This window comes from Podarcis bocagei (assembly GCF_964188305.1).
Source record: "Podarcis bocagei genome assembly, chromosome: 5".
NCBI lineage: Eukaryota > Metazoa > Chordata > Lepidosauria > Squamata > Lacertidae > Podarcis > Podarcis bocagei.
In genome coordinates, this window is record NC_138129.1 from 52,591,890 (window position 1) to 52,611,222 (window position 19,333).

Consider the following 19,333-nt stretch of genomic DNA (forward strand, 5'->3'; position numbering starts at 1 on the left):
TGATTTGTTTGCAGGGTGATTAAACAATGTTGACTACTTAATAACCACTCATTCTGGTTTGTTTGTGAGAAGGTTAGATGATGTTGCATTAAAGCAAGTGTTATCCCACATTTTGCAGCACATTTTCCGATCATTTATTGCAAAACATGTTATGTTTTTGGGAATAATATTAAATATTTTGTTGGGCGGCTTCCAACAAAATATTAAAATACAGTAATCCATCAAACATTAAAAGCTTCCCTAAACAGGGCTGCCTTCAGATGTCTTCTAAAAGTCTGGTAGTTGTTGTTCTCTTTGACATCTGGTGGGAGGGTGTTCCACAGGGTGGGTGCCACTACCAAGAAGACCCTCTGCCTGGTTCCCTGTAACTTGGCTTCTCGCAGTGAGGGAACCGCCAGAAGGTCCTCGACGCTGGACCTCAGTGTCCGGGTAGAATGATGGGGGTGGAGACGCTCCTTCAGGTATACTTGACCGAGGCCATTTAGGGCTTTAAAGATCAGCACCAACACTTTGAATTGTGATCGGAAACATACTGGGAGCCAATGTAGGTCTTTCAAGACCTATGTTATGTGGTCTTGGCAGCCGCTCCCAGTCACCAGTCTAGCTGCCACATTCTGGGTTAGTTGTAGTTTCCAGGTCACCTTCAAAGGTAGCCCCACGAACAGAGCATTGCAATAGTCCAAGCGAGAGATAACCAGAGCATGCACCACTCTGGCAAGACAGTCTTCAGGCAGGTAGGGTCTCAGCCTGCGTACCAGATGGAGCTGATAAACAGCTGCCCAGGACACAGAATTGACCTGCGCCTCCATGGACAGCTGCGAGTCCAAAATGACTCCCAGGTTACGCACCTGGTCCTTCAGGGGTAATAAATAATAGCAATAATAATATGGCAAAGGATTTTGGATTAATTTAAGAGAAATCATGCTACACCATGACATCTGGCTGCTGAGCAGCTATTCCTTTTTTTTTTTTTTAAGTGTCACAATGATGCCTCAAGAGCAAAAAGCCTTTAAATGCACCTGTATAGGGCAAAGTCTTGATCTGGCCTCTGTGATCAGAGCTCTGAGACTAACAATAGAGCTTTACAAACCTGAAACGGGGCAGTGATTGACTTTTTCTTCACTTTTTGTCTTTCCTTTTCCACTCCCCACCCCCTGCAGTCCTGGACGCACAATATACAGCGGGAGAAGGAGTTTCTACGAAAGCTGGTGAAAGCTCGAGTAATCACAGACCTCACCAGTGGAATATGAGGAGGCGCAGCCAGTGTGCGGAATTGCACAGCTACATGCATACAGCTGAGGACAAGGGCAGCAAGAGGTCCTTGGCAAGAATCCCGGCTTTTTAGAGACACACGGTGCCCTTGAAAAGTCTCCCTGGCCTGCTCTGCCTGCCTGCACCAGGGCTCACAGGGGAGCAGTGGCTACTGGCCTGAGGGGGCAGGTCGCACACTCGGAACTGCAAGAGGATCTTGTTCTTGAGATGGAATATCACTGGAGAGAACAAACAGAGTGGTAAAACAAAACAAAATTGTGCCAAATGGGAACAGGAGCCAGGCCGGAGGCAGCAGTGTTTGAATGTCCAATGCATTATTTTATATATATACATGCATATATATATATAAAGAAACTCTTGAGAATCACACTAAATATATCAAGTGGAGCCTGGCCTGTGCACCAGCCCCATGGGACACCTGACCTGGTGTTGCACTTAGCCTGCCTCTGTGACAGCCACAGCCCCTTTGCAGGGCTTGAATCCGTCCAAGAATTGTCTGTTGTTGGTGCTGCTATAATTTAAAAGTATTATGGCCTCACTTTGCCCTAGATGGAGCAATTAGAGGTCTATTGGATCTTCAGACTCCCTGCTTCTCATGCAGCAGCCACTGCTGCCAACATTCACCAGGCTGCATTTTTAGCCATTGTTCACAGAACTCACTTCAATGTGCTGGGGGATTTCTACCTGTTTGGTAGGTTAGCCACAGGCCCTGCTGGAAGAAACCCCAAAATATTTGTTTTCTGTGGCAACTGCATCATGGTTCTGAAGTGTTCTGTACTTTTTTGTTTTTGTTTTTTTGCTTGGGGAGGGAATAATTTATTTTTGGATCAGGTCAGAAATTGTCCTAAAATATGAAGTTTCACCAGTGTTCAGCAACTAATGGCGCCAGAAATTTTACACTCATTCGGTTGTATTCTATTTTAAGTGGTTACTACCTTGATAGTGTTTAAGCTCCTCTGGAGATACTGATAGAAATTGCCTGGCCTGCAGTTACCCCATTTTTAGCTTCCATGTGTCAGGTGTTTAACTCAGTCTGTTACCAAATCCTTCTGCATCCTTTTAAAGGGGACAGAGAGGTGTATTTGTATTCCTGTGCCCTAAGTGTCAGATGCACTATTTGCACAAGTGTGTTCCATTTGTTTTGGAAAGGTTAGAAATATATTGTGCAAAGTGACCAAACAGTGGGAAGGGTCAAATGGCATAATTTGTCTGGGGATCTGTGCACCCAAGAAGCTTCCTCAGGGGCTCTTACCCCTCCTCTTCTAAAATACCAATATATTTTGCATTGACGTGAGGTTCAACAGTGCATTAAAATCATTGGCTTGCCTTTCCTTGCACAGAGAGGATATGAGAATCTGAACTACTCTTGTTACGCAGATAGACATGAAGAATGTTTATTCTGTGTATGCCAGTGGTGTTACCCTGTATTCTGCAATGTGAGTGTGCATTTCCATAATTGTTTTTCAGGGTCATTTGGAAAGGTAAGAGCATAGCTATGGAATTAGTTAATGATACAAGAGCTAACTTAAGTCCCCAGGCTAGTTAACCTCTGCCTCCACTGACCCTGTACCTCTGTAGGACTACTTAAGGTAAAAGCATTTCCTGAATGTTGGCATTTTTAACTTTTACTGACCCAAAACGCACAAGCTGACATACTCTGGGCAGGAGTTGAGTTGAGCCTGGCAGAGCTTCCCAAGTGTGCAGTTTTCCTTGCATGTGCATCAAAGTGTGTCAGGCTTGAATGGCAGCTCCTCATAGGGGAGGATGGCTGCTTTGTTTGTTGGCCCTTGTTGGCTGAGAGTAATGAGCTGGAGTGTGAAGTATTGAATTTGTAGCCAGCCCTTCTTGTATTGGAATTAGTGCATTTGAATACATCTCTATTATTTGTTTATCTGCTCCACTAACCTCCTGATAGTTTTCAGAAATGTCAGACCTGGTTTGCTAAGCATCCAGCAACACAGCTAGGCAAAAATATATATCCATCCAAATTTTGCCTACTTGAATGCTTTCTTGTGAGATTCAAAACTGAATTGGAATTGCTGCCCAGGCCAGAAGAGTGGAGCATAATTGCCCCCAAATGCTCTGTTTTCCCCAAGTGACACTGGTTCACTTTGAACTGGTACTCAAATCATGTTAACTTCCACTTCCGTAGTTTCTGCAGCTGGGTTTGCAGCGTTCCTGGGAGAGCTATTTCAGCCACATGAATCAATGAGAAATTTCCAAGATTATAGAAGTTTCTGAAAAATATGTCATTCATTCATCACTGTACATAGCCTGGATGGGAGGTATGTGTGTGTTCTGATAGGCCCAAAGAGTGTGAATGAGTTGTAGAATTGGGGAGCAGGCCTCCACCATATTGACCAGTGCTAAGTCTCCTATTGGCAATCAAGCCACACAGAAAGCAAGGCTATGACATTAGTCCATCAAGAGTGATGTGCTGAAAAGGTATTAAGATGATAATGTTGTTAGTTCCTGTGCTCTGTGTTGAGTCCATTTTATTATCCTGCCCTGGATCAGTTACCTCAGGGTCCTGGCCAGAGAGCTACACTTGTGGATTCTTAGAATGGAAATGGAGCCACTGCCACTTTTCTGGATGTAATGGTAGAGTGATAAGAAGTGGGTTGAACTCTCTTTCCTGCCAATCTATGCTATTTTAGTGCATTTGCTGCCCCTAAGTGCATGCACTTTCTAACCCATTAGTCATGTACCGTTCCTACGACATGTGCAAAAGAGGAACATTTGTCAGGAAAGGATCACTGATACACAGAGGCTATGCCCTCAATCCACCTCCATTCTGAGTCAAGGTTGCTACCCAGAGGAGAAAAACAGACATTGCTCATTGGCAAATGTTAACTCAACTGCACGTGCAAAAGAAAACTGAGTATTCCTAATATTTTACAAATCTTATTTCTTTCAACTTCATAATAATCATGTAAAATTTGCAATTATTCCAATTTTAGTTGGGCTGTCACCAGTTAAGAAGAAAGCTTATTATATGAGTTTCAGTCAATTAATCAGATTTGTATATAGTTCAGAAGCAAAAAATAAAATAAAATCATGCTTCCGTTGTTCAGTGCACATGTATGTCATTGCTGAAATCATCTTAGAAGAGGCATTCCCTCTTGTTTGATGGGAAAGGATGATGCCTCTGTTAAGATTATGCTTGGCATCACTAGTTCTTACAAGTATTTGTATTAAATGTAATACTTTTTAAAAAAAAAAATCTGCCAAATTAATCTGGACACTTCTTCAGTGTTTTAACTGAGTAATCAAACCAGTTAATAGATTAAATGTTGCAGTTCTATAATTTGCAGATAGCTGAACTGAAACAGGGAGAGAGTTATTTACCCAAGGTAACCCAGCAATAGCATGCCTTGGGATGGGGAAGATGTTGCACAGGAGATAGATAGCAGGATCTTCTGCTGCTTCCTGACTTCCCTTAGCCTTGGATTCTGAAGGAATGTGGTTTACACTGGAATTACCCACTGATGTATACCATTTGTCTGATCATCATGGCTGGGAGCTTTACAGTTGCCTTCAGGCATTTCCTACAGAAATTATGCGAAAACTTAATTGTTTGTGACAATTACTAAATGCCTGTTCCATTTTTGTGACTATTTCTTCAAAGTCAGAAACTTCACTTTACAAGTTGTTTTGTAGGCTTCAGTGGGAATACAGCAAATCCTTTGCTAGCCTAGTGAGGCTGCAGCTGTTATGGACAGAGGCTGGGGGCGTGCTTTACAGATCTCACAGAGCCTCAGCAAGAGAGACCCTTGTTCATGCCATTCACTATCAGTCACCTGCCCTGGCATCAACAGTTTAGAAACACAGTCTTTCTATATCATTCAAGGAGTACAAAGTACTAGAGTGAGCTCTGCTGGCCCATCCTACAGAGGGACTGAACCACATTGCGGTGGATGGTGAAGAGGCCCACCCTGTTAATGTGCTTGAAATATGCATAGTTTTATTAAATTGTGCAGTTTCTATTGTTTGAACTTTCTTTTTAGCTAAGAAAGAGGTGGTGTGATGTATGAGCCTCCAAGTCACTTGTGACTTATTCATATCATGGAAGCAATAAAACTCTAAAAGACGTCTGGATTTCTGTGTCTGTGTTTCCCTCCCTGCCCTCCCCTCCCTTCCCCTCCTCTCAAGTGAAAAGGCAGAGGGATGCTTACAGATTGGTGCAACTTGTTCCTGGAGTCGCTTCCATAGTTAGCAAACAGCTACTGGTGAAATCACACAGAAAAATCAGCTCCTAGATTTATAAGGAGCTGTTCCTGTGAGAAAAGGAAACTGGAGCACCTTTATACTGTATTTCCACATAAAAAGTCAAATGAGTGAAAATAGATACTCTAGGCCTTGTGTATATAACCTTATTTTCAACCACATTGGGGAGCTATGGACGAGCTAACCTCAGCACATGGTGTGCTTTCATAGTTTAATGTGCAGACATTCTGTATTCTGGGCTTTAGGTACCACTCTTTCACAAAAACTCATAAGAGGCCACCTGTTGTCATCTGAGGAAGTTGCAGCTTATCTATACAGATCCCAATGGTGCCATGCCACAGCTGGGTGTGTTTTTGTTGTTGCTACTATCTGGTATCTATGTGCAGGCAGATACCTTACATAATATCCATCCTGGGATTATTTGGAGAATATAATATTTTATTATGCAGTGTACTCAATCCCTGCAAACCACAAGCTCATGAGGCTTCATCTGATACAAACACATCACTTAATTGTGCAACTGACAGAGGTGTGAGTGAGCCTGGATGAGTTGTGCAGTTTGCACAGCAGAGTTCCTATTAGTGCTGTAGGAATGCCATGTGAGAAAAGACTGCTACCATTGCTGAGGTCACACCAGCTACACTTTGAGTTGCATAAAGTCGTACTGAACCAGCAACATGAACAGGTACTGTAATGATGTGCCCACAGAGTGGAAACTTGGTAGCCTTCCATGAAATCTGCTTTCTTAGAATCATTGAGTTAGAAGGGACCCTGGGGATCATCTAGTCCAGCCCCCTGGAATGCAGGAATATGCAGCTGTCCCTTACAGGGATCGAACCCGCAACATTGGCGTTATCAGCACCACACTCTAGCCAACAGAGCTATCCAGCTGTTTCTTGCATCTTTGAAGGGTGCGGGGTAAAGTGGAGCAGAACATGTTGGGCCACAAAGCAGGTAAAATGGTCTCTTTCCCTGTAAGCTAGGGAAAAGTTTTGCTGTTTAGAATGGAGGCACACACTCATTTCCTCAACAGTTCTGAGACTGACTCTTAATAATTAGACCACTCCAGGGAGGCTCCCCTGAAAGCCAGGGATGGGTAAGGCTAGGGACACAATACTTTAGTTCCTCTCAACTGAAGAGATATTTATTTATTATAATGCTTAGCTGCATGGAACATCCTGAAAAGATGAGATGTAAATATATTTTTGAAAAGCAGAACTGTGTTCTGGAAAAGTCTGGTTTCTTGAAAGCTTATTGACAGTGCTTTGATGCAAATATCCATAGTGATGGACAAGTTTCTGCAGCCTCCCTTTACAATGTGCAGCCACAGGACAGTTTTGGTATAGGATTGCCACTTTGCTATCAGTCTGCTCCTCTATAACAGAAGCTTGCCTTGCAGACATTAACTAGTTTAAATGTTTCCCATCTATCTATATCCTTTTCTCCATCCAAATGCCCAATTTACTCAACTAGTTGATGAATTTTGGGGACAAACAGGGTTATGCTGGAGGGGGAGGAGAATGTGGTCATGGAACCAAGGTATGTTCTGGAGGCACACTGGGCAACCACTTTGCTGAAGCTAAGCATGTCTGGGTCTGGTCAGGGTTTGGATGGGTAGCCACCTAGGAATTACATGATGCGTTCCATGATGGAAGAAAAGCAACATATAAAGGTAAGAAAATAGTGTTCTCCCTATGTATTTGGATGGAAAGTGGACAGCTATTTCACTGAGCCTGGGATTGAGGCAGCCCAGATAAAAAATTGATACAGATATGAAATAAAGAGAAACTTGCAAGTGATCATGAGAAGAGAGGAAAAAGCTGCAAGTGGATTGAGAGATGGAGGAGGAGATGCACAGAGAAAACAAGAAGGAGGTGGAACAGAGCAAGCTATGCCCATGCCATCGTTAACAGAAAAAAGGATTTAAACATAGCTTAAAGCAACACACAGCAGTCCTCCTTTTCAGTACTGAGAAATCCCTACTGGAAACAAGTCTGTTGAGGCCAGCTTCCACACTTCCAGCTGACGTACATACTGGGGAGAAGAAGGGACCATAGCTCAGTGGCAGAACACAAGTTTTGTGTGGGGAAAGTCCCTGGTTCAGTTCCTGGTGTCTTGCACTTAAAAGGTCAGGTAGGAAGTGATGTGGAAGAATCTGCCCTGCAGAGCCACTGCCAGAGTAGGCAATGCTAGGCTAGATGGACAAATTGTCTGACATGACAGAAAGCTACTTCCTATGTTCCCAGCATGCTTAAAAGGAAAACATCATGGAACCTTCAGTCCTAAATGTGGAACATTTGGTGTTTTCTGCCAGGTTTATATGCACATGGATCTGGATTAGAAGCTACACTAAGAAAGAAGAAGCTACTTGCTGTTCTTGATTAGCCCAAACAGAGTGTTCACTATTTATTTTATTTTATTTTTAGTTATTTTTGTTGTTAAGATAAATGGGACACTGAGGCTTTGTCTAAGCAGAATGCTTCCTGACATACCATTTGCATTGGGGTAGGCCACATAATGTAAATTTTAGGACAGCTTAAAATGTTAGGGAAAACATCCATTGTGTCAGTTAAGTAACAGAAGAGAATAAACTTGAGATAAATATTGCATAAGAAGAAGGCTGGTCTTGAATAATAATTTTGGATTCTTATCAAGCACTACAAGTTTATCCAGTTGATCAGTCAATGCAAGGCATGCCCCACCCGTGTTACAAGAACCAAATAGAACTTCAAGACCCAATTCTCACAATACTTTATTAAGAGATTTACTGGGGTGATATAAACATAAAAACATCATGATACTTAAAAAGAATTGCCAGGGCTTGGCTAAGTATTTACAGAGACTTGCCTGTGAAATTGGCCCTGTGGCCTTAAGCGAATCAGGATGTTGACAGGACTGAGACAATGGTCATAAAAGTCAAACCTGATTGTCCCTAAGGAAGGAAGGGGGGATGTCCGGAACATCAAGGTCTTCAAATGCTTTTAAGGCATTTTCTATAATGTAATGCTATAGCTTCTAACTGTGTGTCATCCATGCAAATCCTCCTTTGTGCAATATTCATGTTATAGGAAAGGCCGTAGACCTGCTATGGGGAAGGAGAAACTAGCTCATCAATATGTGTTTCTGCATTCCAGCAAGCCAGAGTGAGGCAGCCACCTCAGGCAGCCGATTGTGAGAGTTACAAAAGGACAATAAATAATTTATTGTTATTTTATATTATTCCTGAGGAGAAGTGTTTTGTGAGATTTTCTACCTCAGGAGTCAAAATAACTCGGCCAGCCTTGGGTACTGGGGGAGGGAGGGACACCATCTCTGTTTTGCCTTGGGTGAGTTCTGCATTTAAGCACTGAAGAAAAGTACAGAAACGACTGAGCTGTCAAGAAAGACGCCAGAGCTCAGACATGGATGAGATTTATAAAAACGAAAATCACAAAATACTTCTGTCTCATCCACCCTTTAAAAAGGTAAAGGTAAAGTACCCCTGGCAGTTAATCCAGTCACAAACGACTCTGAGGTTGTGGCACTCATCTTGCTTTATTGGCCAAGGGAGCCGGCATACAGCTTCCGGGTCATGTGGCCAGCATGACTAAGCCGCTTCTGGTGAAACAAGAGCAGCGCACAGAAACGCCATTTACCTTCCCACTGGAGTGGTACCTATTTATCTACTTGCACTTTGATGTGCTTTCGAACTGCTAGGTTGGCAGGAGCTGGGACTGAGCAACGGGAGCTCACCCCATCGCAGGGATTCGAACTGTCGACCTTCCAATCGGCAAGCGCTAGGCTCTGTGGTTTAGACCACAGCGCCACCTGCGTCCCTGTATCCACCCTTTATTGTTTGTTTAAAAGAATTCCCCTCATCCCTTCCCAATTATACAAGCTGGTGATGTGTGACATATGTTAATCAGCCTCCATTTCCCGTGGCTTCCCCTCTCACAACCCTGCCCTCCCTTCAGCTTACTGGTACATTAAATTCTGTGTCTACGTATTCTAAAAAAAACTGAAGAAAGGATGCGTGGGGGGGGGGGATAGAAGGAACAACACAAAACACAGTGTTGATGGCAAATCACTTTTAACATTACAGACATTATAAAATAGGTGATTTGACATTCCTGCAGCCACCTTCTAAATGTCAGTGCCAACAGCAATGATATCTGTGGGAGAAACCAACATACCGAGGCCTAAACAACAAAGAGCCTTGTGGCATTTTGAACTAACAACCACCTAGAGACCCTCCTATGGAGACAGAAAGGCAGGACATGAATGCTGTTAATAAATAGTCAGCTAAAGTCTTGGTGAAAGTCCTTTTCCAGTCTTGAGAGGCAGAGAATATATTTCTATGTTAAGGGCTACCTGTCTACCAGTGTTGCCTGTGGTCTGCTTTGTGATGTGAGTGGTAATGAAAGGAACGTCGCATATTTCCTTAGCTGGACCTGGGAACTTAAAAGAAAACCCCCCACTGTTTTTGCTTCCAAGAAAAATGCCAGCTACTGCTGATATCGCACAGAAAGTCCCTGAAAGGGACAAGGAGTGGGTTCTGGTTATTAGAAATTAACTCTGCTGAAGTTCAGACACCTTTTCCTGCAGCAAATCGCCTAAGAGAATACAGCTTTTAAACGATTTGAAATTGTGAGCTGCCTGAATGTTATTTCTGAATTACCCGTTTTCCCCTATAACTGTACATTTTAAATCTGACTGTCTATTAAAAGACCTGCTTTAATGAGGGAAGATTAGATTCAAGCCATTACTTCAAGATCACAGTTCCAGCAGTTCTAGAATGGCTCCTGATGCTCCTGTCAGAATGACTCATCAAAACAAACAAACCCACTCCAGCGACATTAACAGAGTTATAAGATAGGCTTTAATACAAGATCTATAAAATAAGCCACAGAAGAACTCAGTATTTGAACAAACTAAGCACGTGTGGGGGAAAATAAACTACATTGCAAGCATTTTCAGAATCTGTTAATTGTTTTGGGCCAAAGTAAGTTGTTGAGGTTGGTTTTTTTTTTTTTTAGAAGAATGCAGAGAGGACCTTTTAATGCAAATTGCATATCACGTACTGTCAGGAATCGATGTTCTTAATGCCGTTTTTCATCTAGGTCCCTAGGTACAACCCTATATATTATATATTGACTCAAAAGAATGTCCTAATAATGTGGTGTGGCACCTCAAGTGTTGGACTAGGTAGGACATGAGAGAGCAGTGTTTGAATTCTCATTCAGTCATGAAGCTTACTGGCTGACCTTGGGCCAGCCACAGTTTTTCAGCCTAACCTACTTAACAGGATTGCTGTGAGGATAAACTGGAGTGTGTGTACCACCTTGAGCTCCTTGGAGAAAATGTGGGATATAAATTTAAATAAATATGTTCAATGATGTTTACTCTGTAGTGTGTTTTGGATTGCAACTTTAGAGTATTGTATTTTGAGTTTTTCTTTGACTTACTTAACAAAGTTTGTGCACTCCAGCATTGGTGAGGAACACACAGTCTAGAGGGAATATTATTATGATTATAATTTATTAGGAAATGTCAGGACAATATTGCAGGGGAGGAAATAGTCTTGATGGGGTTCATCCAGCTCGTTATACATTTAACAAGGCTGCAGTTGGCACTCCTGCTGTTATGCTACAGAAGGAAATCTCATTAAAGACCTTTAACTCCTGAAAAGATTTTTTTAAAAAAGAAACATGTTTTTTTAAAACAACAACAACAACAACTTTAAAAGTACCACCAGGGGGTGGGGGAGAGTGGTGCTTGTCACCAGTGACATCACTGACATTAACCAAAAAGTGCTTCTGACATGCCAGAACCACATTCCACACCAAGCACGCTGCTGCAATTGACATGCTGTCTGGAAGAAGAAACACTTTCCTTTCTTTTTTTCTTTACCAGCAACAACAAGAAAAGCTATTTATTGCTGGGAAAATGTTATTTCCCCGCAAAACAAGTGATAATTTGGCCGACATTTCAGAATGATTCCCAAATCCTAGACACACTAACTGAAAAAGAGCAGCACATTCCTAGCATAGAATGTAATAAAACCTACCAGAATGTTAAAAAGGCCCTAGAATGTTCTCTGACCAGGCGAGGGGCAGAAGATGGTTTCAAAATTGATACTATAGCCCAGCCTTTACCATCCTAGTGCCCTCCAGATGCTTTGAACCATGTTGTCCATCAGATGCAAGATAAATGATACAGTATATTCTGTCCTCACTGTTCTTTCCCTTTTCTCTAGAACCTTTAGCAATTTCACTGCAACTCAACCCTCATATTAGCAGTGATTGAGGAAAGGATGAAGAGCATTTATGCTGATGACATGATTTGCATGTTAACTAATCCACTGGACACCTCACCAATGCTAAAATCAGAATTAGGTCAGTTTGAAAAAATGGCAGGCCTTCAAACCAATCTCAATAAATCATGAATCATGTACCACAATATAGGCCCAATGGAGCAAATTAAGCTTCAGCAAACACCTATTCCACATTGTAGGACTAATTTTTAGGGGTAAAAATCCCATATAAATTGAATAAATTATACATTTTAAATTATACTCTTACAAAAAGTTAGGAGCCTTGGGTTGATGGGATAAACTACATCTTTCAACTTCATAACTGTGTTTATTCAAATGATGATAATACCTAAAATTTTATATCCTTCCCAATTGCTTCTAATTTGACTTCCACCCAATTGACTCAAGAAATGGTAAATGATACTTTAAAAGTTTGTGTTTGTGTAAAAAAAAAAAAAAAAAAAACATGGTCCAGGCTGGCTATTATTATTATTTTTTTACAAGAAATCAAGGGAGTGAATAGGGGCTACCACACCTAGCCTTATGTCACAATGCATTCCAACGATGTCAATGTAATTTTATCATCACTAAAACAAATAAGAAATGGATTGACCTCAAAGACTAAATGATATAAAATAAAATATGGGTACTCCCGAATTTCCAAAACAATTTTAGATAAAATACCGTAACCCATATAAAAAGAACACAATACGGAAAAGGTGGCAGTGATGTCTATCTCCTCTGTGTTCACCTTTAATATCACTTGGCTTTCACACCCAAGTCCAAGATCCAGCTCCGTGAAATCTCATCCTATTATGGAAGAAAAAACATTTATTTAGACTTTGTAGTTTTTATGCTAATGATAAACCAATATCCAAAGAACAACTAACAATAAATACAGGTGACTTGGGACTCTACTGGTTACAATAAATACCGTTCTCCCACTTATTTAGCAGATAATGCTTTAATTGCACAAGCCACCAGACCGTTAACTAAATTTGAATTTATACTCTTAAACCAATGGCATGTAGGAAGAGGCTTGATCTCTACCATGTATAGTATAATGAATTATTACACAACTACCGGCCAATTAGTTGGCCTGAAAACTGCATAGGAGAGAGACCTTAATTTCAACACTGAAGACTATGTGGAATGGTATTTGCTCAAGTAAACCCTTCATGTCAATATCTGCTTATATCCAAGAATGCTCTTTGAAAGTACAATATTATACAGATGGCACCAAACTCCTGTTCAGATCTCACACATAAACTCTCAACCTTCTCAGTTCTGTTGGAGGGTATTGTGCTCAAAAGGGAACTTTTTTCCCTTTATGGTGGGAATGTCCATGAAAGAGATGTTTGCAGAAATGTCAAACATATTTAAGTTTCAGATTAAAGCAACATCACACATTTATTTATTTATTTATTAAATATGTGGGATAATAATATGAAGCAGTTTCCTTCAAAAGAGCTATTACTTGGATGCTGGCGGCTGCCAGAATTTCTGCAACACAAAAATGGAAGACATTAAAATTGACTCTTGCATTATGGTACAAAGATTTGCAGACTGGTGATCGCCGAAAAAAGAACCCACAAGCTTTGTGTAATTAAAGGCAAAATTCTGCAGAGCACTTCTATGCAATATGCTGGGACTTTACCAATAATCTACAAGATTCTTTACCTGCACATAAAAAGAAATCTGGACTTCATGATTAGAATATATTGTAAAATGAATGTATCGGATTATACTTACCCATCTTACATATGTATGCATCTCTCCTGTGACTTTCCAGGTTTCCAGGCTGAAGTTGGTTACCCTTTGTTGTTACCTGCAAAAGAAAAAGTATCATAAGAATAATAAAAACTTCCATCAAATGGGGTGGAAATTGTCATCTAACACCTCTGGAAGCCACCAAGTTGGCAAAGGCTGCTATAGTTGTACCTCAACCAATCTCCTCTGAAACTATTCTAGAAAAATATTAGAATTTCTATTCTGGCAAGGAGGACAATTGATCCCCACAAACAACATTTCCATGTGCTACAGTATTTTAAGGAACAAATATGCTTTTGATGCTGTGTAGGCCAAGTGGCTCCTGTCATGGTTTAACTCTTTACTCTTTCCCTGTACCTTAAGTAGATTCCATTTTCCTACCCCACTTTTTAAAATAAAATATGTTTACTGTTTTCAAAAACTAAGTAGGAGGAGGTGTTAAATTCGCAATTGGTATTGTTCACCCCAATCTCCAAATGGCAGGAGACTTACCCAATGCTTACCCAGGTTTCCAGTTTCAGGAAAGAAGCTCAATGGAGACTGTGATGTCTTTATTTACACATACAGTATATATACAACCTGAGCATAGGATGGGTATAGAAGGGTTTGCAGCATAAACTCACCAACAGATCTTGCCTCCTCATTAGGTTCCCAGGGGGATCCCCAAGCCACAGCTTTTGAGTCCAGCAGAGACCAAGCCTCTGTGTCTCCAGCTACCAGCGTTAGCCAAAACTCTTTCACAGCCCCTCTTTACCTATTGTTTTCAATCCTAAGAGGATGTGGCATCCAGTCAGGTGAGGTGGGAAAAGACCCACCCATTTGTCTCCATGACAACAGAACTCACTCTTTAAGATGCTGGTGATGAACATTTAGCTGAGCTAACAAAGGAACTGGTTTAACTGGTTCAACAGGTTTCATCTTACATATTCTAACTCAGGAGTAGGCAACCTAAGGCCCGGGGGCCGGATGCGGCCCAATCACCTTCTCAATCCAGCCCGTGGACAGTCCGAGAATCAGCGTGTTTTTACATGAGTAGAATGTGCCCTTTTATTTAAAATGCATCTCTGGATTATTTGTGGGACATAGGAATTTGTTCATTCCCCCCCCCCAAAAAAAAATACAGTCCAGCCCATCACATGGTCTGAGGGATGGTGGACTGGCCCACAGCTGAAAAAGGTTGCTGACCCCTGTTCTAACCCCACAGATACAAGATCTCAGGCCTGGAAGGGACCCATGGATATAATCCAGACTGCCCCCCCCCCATTCTAAACAGTTTACTCAGCTATACAATGTAAGTACAGAGAATGAAAAATTGTGCAGGAACATTTTCTTTATATTAACTTAGAACATCTGTCCAGTATCTGAAGCCTATGTCCAACTATTTCATTTCCAGAAGTAAGAAAACAGTAAAGTAATTTGACCCATGTGTTTTCCCTTTAGCAACTTTTACTTGGTTGGTTAGGGGTTTTTTTGGCCGAGGGAATGTTGCACACTTTGCTCTACCCATGGTCCAATCATGTTACTTCTCTGTGTTAATCCTTAGGTTATACTTGCATGGGTGCCCCTATCACAAATAACAGACTTGTTTGTATAGCAAGTTTTTGTTTTGTCCATCCAATAATGAGATCAGCTCCAGCTTTAGTGTACAATATGTCTGTTGACCTTTTATAGTAAAACTTTTAACCAAAAACTATTAACCGTTCCACAGGTCCACCTCATGTGGAAAAATTATCCCAATTAGGGCCTTTGTCGCCAGCATTGTGGTCTGGTTGTACTGCTTAGTTTTGACAGTGGAAAGCAGTGGGTGATTTTAAATGTGTCTGCTCCAATTGCTAAAATAGATTTAAATGGTTAACACAGCTACACTTGAAGCTTTTTTGAGATGTGACTTTTATTTCTTCAGAAGGTCAAGCTAGCTGATTGCAAGCAATTTGCTTCATTTTATTTATAGTCCATCTTATCTCATGGGGTCAGGGCAGGAAACAATCATTTTATCAAAAAATGACAGGCATATCCCCATCCTTGAAGGCATAGGAAATTGATACAAATGGCTTAGGGCTGTTGGGGGTCGGTGGCAGAGAATAATACTAATAATAATAATTTGAACACTAGTGTGCTTCAAGGTGTCAATAAAAGCTAACCCCATCTCACCCACTCACACCCACCTATAGCAGGGTGTCAGCAGCAGTTTATAGGTAGAGAGATAGAGATAGAGATAGAGATAGAGATAGAGATAGAGATAGAGATAGAGATAGAGATAGAGATAGATAGAGATAGCGTAGATATAGATAGCATAGATATAGATATATAGATATGCCTTAAGCCTATAACTACATGCACTGCTGTTGCCTTGGTCCCTGACATGTCCCTGACAGCCTGCAACAGAGAAGATCATCCAAGATTTAGCACAGACCATAAATTCTGCAGGCAACCAGCTTTCTGTTCCAAAAACAGGGAGAAATATACCTTCTTCTTTAAATAGCTCTTGCATCCACTTTTGGGTTTCACCGTAATCAGACTCAGGCAGTCTTTACCATCTGTATATGTGTTATTTATCAAGAGGGTTTATTCCCAGCCTCTCCATTTCTAGACCCCACAAGGCAGCTTATGGCAAACTGATTTAAAAATACATAGCAACAACAAACCAACACTGATATTAAAATGGAGCAAAAATGGCAGCAGAGCCCCACAAAAAACATATAGTTCAAAAAGAACCTAAAAGTGCGGTGCTGATAAAAGCGAACATAAAAGACTCTGTTACGCTACATTCCTAAATCCAGACAAAGGTCATCTGAGGTGTGGTATAAGTGCTGCTCTGCTCCCAGAGAAGTACTTGTGAGGCAGTATTCATGCCACCGAGGGTCCCTAGGTATGTCCATGGAAAGCTTACATGAAGAGAACTGTGGTATCAGACAAAAGGCCCATTTTGTCCAACACTGAGTTCTCAAAGTGGCCAGCCAGATGTGTATAAAAAGCCTGCAAGTAGGACTTTAACGCCAAAAACACCTTTCCCCAGCAACTGGTATTCAGTTGCATACTGCCTCCGACAGTGAAGGTAGAACATAGGATGGTTAGTATCCATTGACAGCCTTATCCCCTGTGCATTTGTCTAATCCTCTTTTAAAGCCATCTAAGTTGGTGACCACCCCAACACCTTGTGGGAGCAAATGCCATAGTTTCACTAGGCAGTGTGGGAAGAGGTACTTCCTTTCATCTGTCCTGAATTTCCCAACATTCATTGGATGCCCCCTTCCCTTTTGATTTCAATTGTTATGCTTTCTCATTTACAAAGTACCTACGTTTTTAATAAACTCTGCACAGATTGAAAACATGGCAGTCCCTGCTCGCAGGCTTACAATCTAAAAGGCAGGACCCAAAAAGGGGTGGGGGGAAGGGGTGGGGTCGAAAGAGCAAAACAAACATCTCTGGCACCAGTTATTGTTCTTATATTTCCCAGTTGCAACACATCAAGTGAGGGGGTGGGGTTGGCACTGCTCCTTGCTGGGGCCAGGATTCAAATCTCCTCCTCCCTAAAAACCCAGTTTGTCAAGGATCTTGGGTCCACACTAGTAGATTTAGCACAACACCCTGGTTGGGTCTAAAGCTGGTGCTGGTTCTCTAAAGCGTTATCCCGCTGAGACTGCCTTGAGCAGGGCAGTTTTAGCAATAGGTTTACTTGACACTATAATGCTTATTAAGATCACTGCACAGCAAGTGTAAGTAAGGGAGGAGTGGCTACACTTTAACGAAACGGAGCTGTCATACAGGATAATCCTAATGGATTTAAGCAAATGTGCTCAGGGGTAAGACCCTATGTAGCTAAGAGTAAATAATGCTTGGCCTATATATAGCTGGCCCAGGGCAGGAGGTGGGGGAAGGGCCAGGTGCAGAGGCATCCCCCAGGCCCATTCTCTGGCCAGCAGTGGAAACCACTAATGAGCGTGCAGTTCCTCTCTGGAGCAAAGAATTATTATATAAGCCCAGAGAGATTGGGTTGGCAATTTATCAAGCGATCCCAGTTTAGATCCTGTGCCAACAGCAAGCGCCCCATTTGGCTCACTCCATTGGAATAGCTAATTAGAGGCAAGAGAGAGCAGCTGAGGGCAAGTGCAGCCAGCAGAGAAACGGTGCAAAGGGGCTTACGATGTACAGCAGCGGCAGCAGGCAGGGAAGGGGACGGGATGTGAGAACTGGATGCAAGCTGGTGCCCTTGAGAGCTGCCTGGTGCCAGGGGAGCCGGGAAGGCGCAGGGAACACATTCCCTTCCCAGGCCTCCAAGGGGTAGGGTGCTTGGGGACCTGGGGTGGTGGTTCTGCTGAGCTATCTCAGTCCCTCCGCTGAGGTCCGGAGAAGAACATAAGAGTTGGAGGTAAGAACTGGGCTGTCTGCCCACAAACAGATTAGCAAGGTATACCCTCGGCAGCTATGTGGGAGTTAATCCATGATCCACTTGGCGTGGGGAGGGGGTTCGTGGGACATGTGAGCAACGCCAGTGGTGATTTCCAGAAAAGATCCAGGTTTCTCCATGCAGCTCCTTGCAGCCGGCAAGGAAGGACTGTGGTTCAGCAGCAGAGCCAAAGATCCCTCATCTAGCCCCCAGCATCTCCAGATGAGGAAGGTCAATACTGGAGAACTGCTGCATAGACCAGCCTTTCCAAACCATCAGCCCAAGCTGAAGCAGCCAAGCTGGGCAGGACTCATGGGATGGTGGTGGATGATAGCAAGCTAGGTGGACCAATGATCTGACTTGGACTAAAGCAGCCTCTTATGTTTTGAATGAGGAAGTGTTAATCAGAGTGACTGAGTCTTCCGAAGGTGCATATGAAAACCAGTGTGCCATATCTGCTTACATTTGTCGAGTCCCCTACAGGGCCGTCTTAAGCATATCTGGCGCCGTGGTGCAAAGCTCCCTCTGGTGCCCCCCGCCCCCGTTTCCCAGAGTTTTTCAGGGAGGATGGAGCTGCTGGCGGGGCTAGAGGAGGCAGGCAGCGACTGGAAGGTGGCTCCTCCGGTGGGGAAGAGGTGGAGAATGGACGTGGCACCTCCCGGCTCAGCTGGCCGCTTCATGCCGCAGTGGCCACGGCAGACGGAGGTGGGCGAGGGCGGCGAGCTGATGCCAGGAGGTACCGCTTCCAGCCTCCACCTCTTCACTAGCGCCCTCCAGAACTTGGCGCCCCGGCGCCACTAGCCTCTATGGGTAAGACGCCCCTGGACCCCAGCAAAAGCAGAGTGGCCACAGGCACCAGTCTAGCATAAGGAGAGAGGGGAGTTGCATGTGCACTTGAATAGCTGGGGAAAGGGGGCGTGCTTGTTACACTAGGTGGTGCCTTGCCTCTATTCCATGGAATCAGAAAAAGGAAGACTTTCCAGTGTGGCTTAGCTGCTCTCCAACAAGACCACTGTACCCCATAATCCAGAATCTCCCAGGCCCCTAGCACATGCTCCTGGGCAGCAGTGTCTTCAGGCCAGGATCAGGGGGCAGAAGTCAAGGGTCCCATGCAGCAAAATGATGAAGGACCCCCAATGCATGACTTTATAAGTGAGCAAAGTCATACAAATTATTACTATCTAAGGATGATGGGGCGGGGGATAAAAGACAGTCAAATCCAGAGTGACTGCTACTGAGCACCTGGAAGTAGGGACTCCGGGAGCTTGATGAGACAAGAGCAGAACTTGGTAGAACAGCACTGTACTCTGCCATTCTGTCCAGAGAAAGGCAGCTGCGATTCAGCTACTGGGGTCAGGGATCAGCACTGCCAAGCCGCTGCTGAG

The 19,333-nt window shown here is 42.9% G+C and overlaps 1 protein-coding gene and 1 long non-coding RNA gene across 10 annotated transcripts in view; one reads left to right on the forward strand and one right to left on the reverse strand.

Moving 5' to 3' along the window:
• ST3GAL3 (ST3 beta-galactoside alpha-2,3-sialyltransferase 3) overlaps positions 1 to 5,365 on the forward strand; it is a 183,425-nt gene extending 178,060 nt beyond the window's left edge. For all 9 annotated transcript variants that reach the window (XR_014008460.1, XM_081195244.1, XM_081195245.1 and 6 more), the window contains one exon: positions 1,161 to 5,365. Coding sequence is in view for 8 of the 9 variants with exons in the window: in XM_081195244.1 (XP_081051370.1) it covers positions 1,161 to 1,250 (90 nt within the window). In the remaining variant the exon portion in view is untranslated. The remainder of the gene's footprint in view (positions 1 to 1,160) is intronic.
• Positions 4,488 to 15,764, reverse strand: LOC308587581. Its single transcript, XR_014008472.1, has 2 exons — positions 13,544 to 15,764; positions 4,488 to 12,601 (listed from the first exon to the last, which is right to left on the reverse strand). It is a non-coding gene; the product is annotated as an uncharacterized lncRNA (long non-coding RNA).
• Positions 15,765 to 19,333: the final 3,569 nt, after the last annotated feature.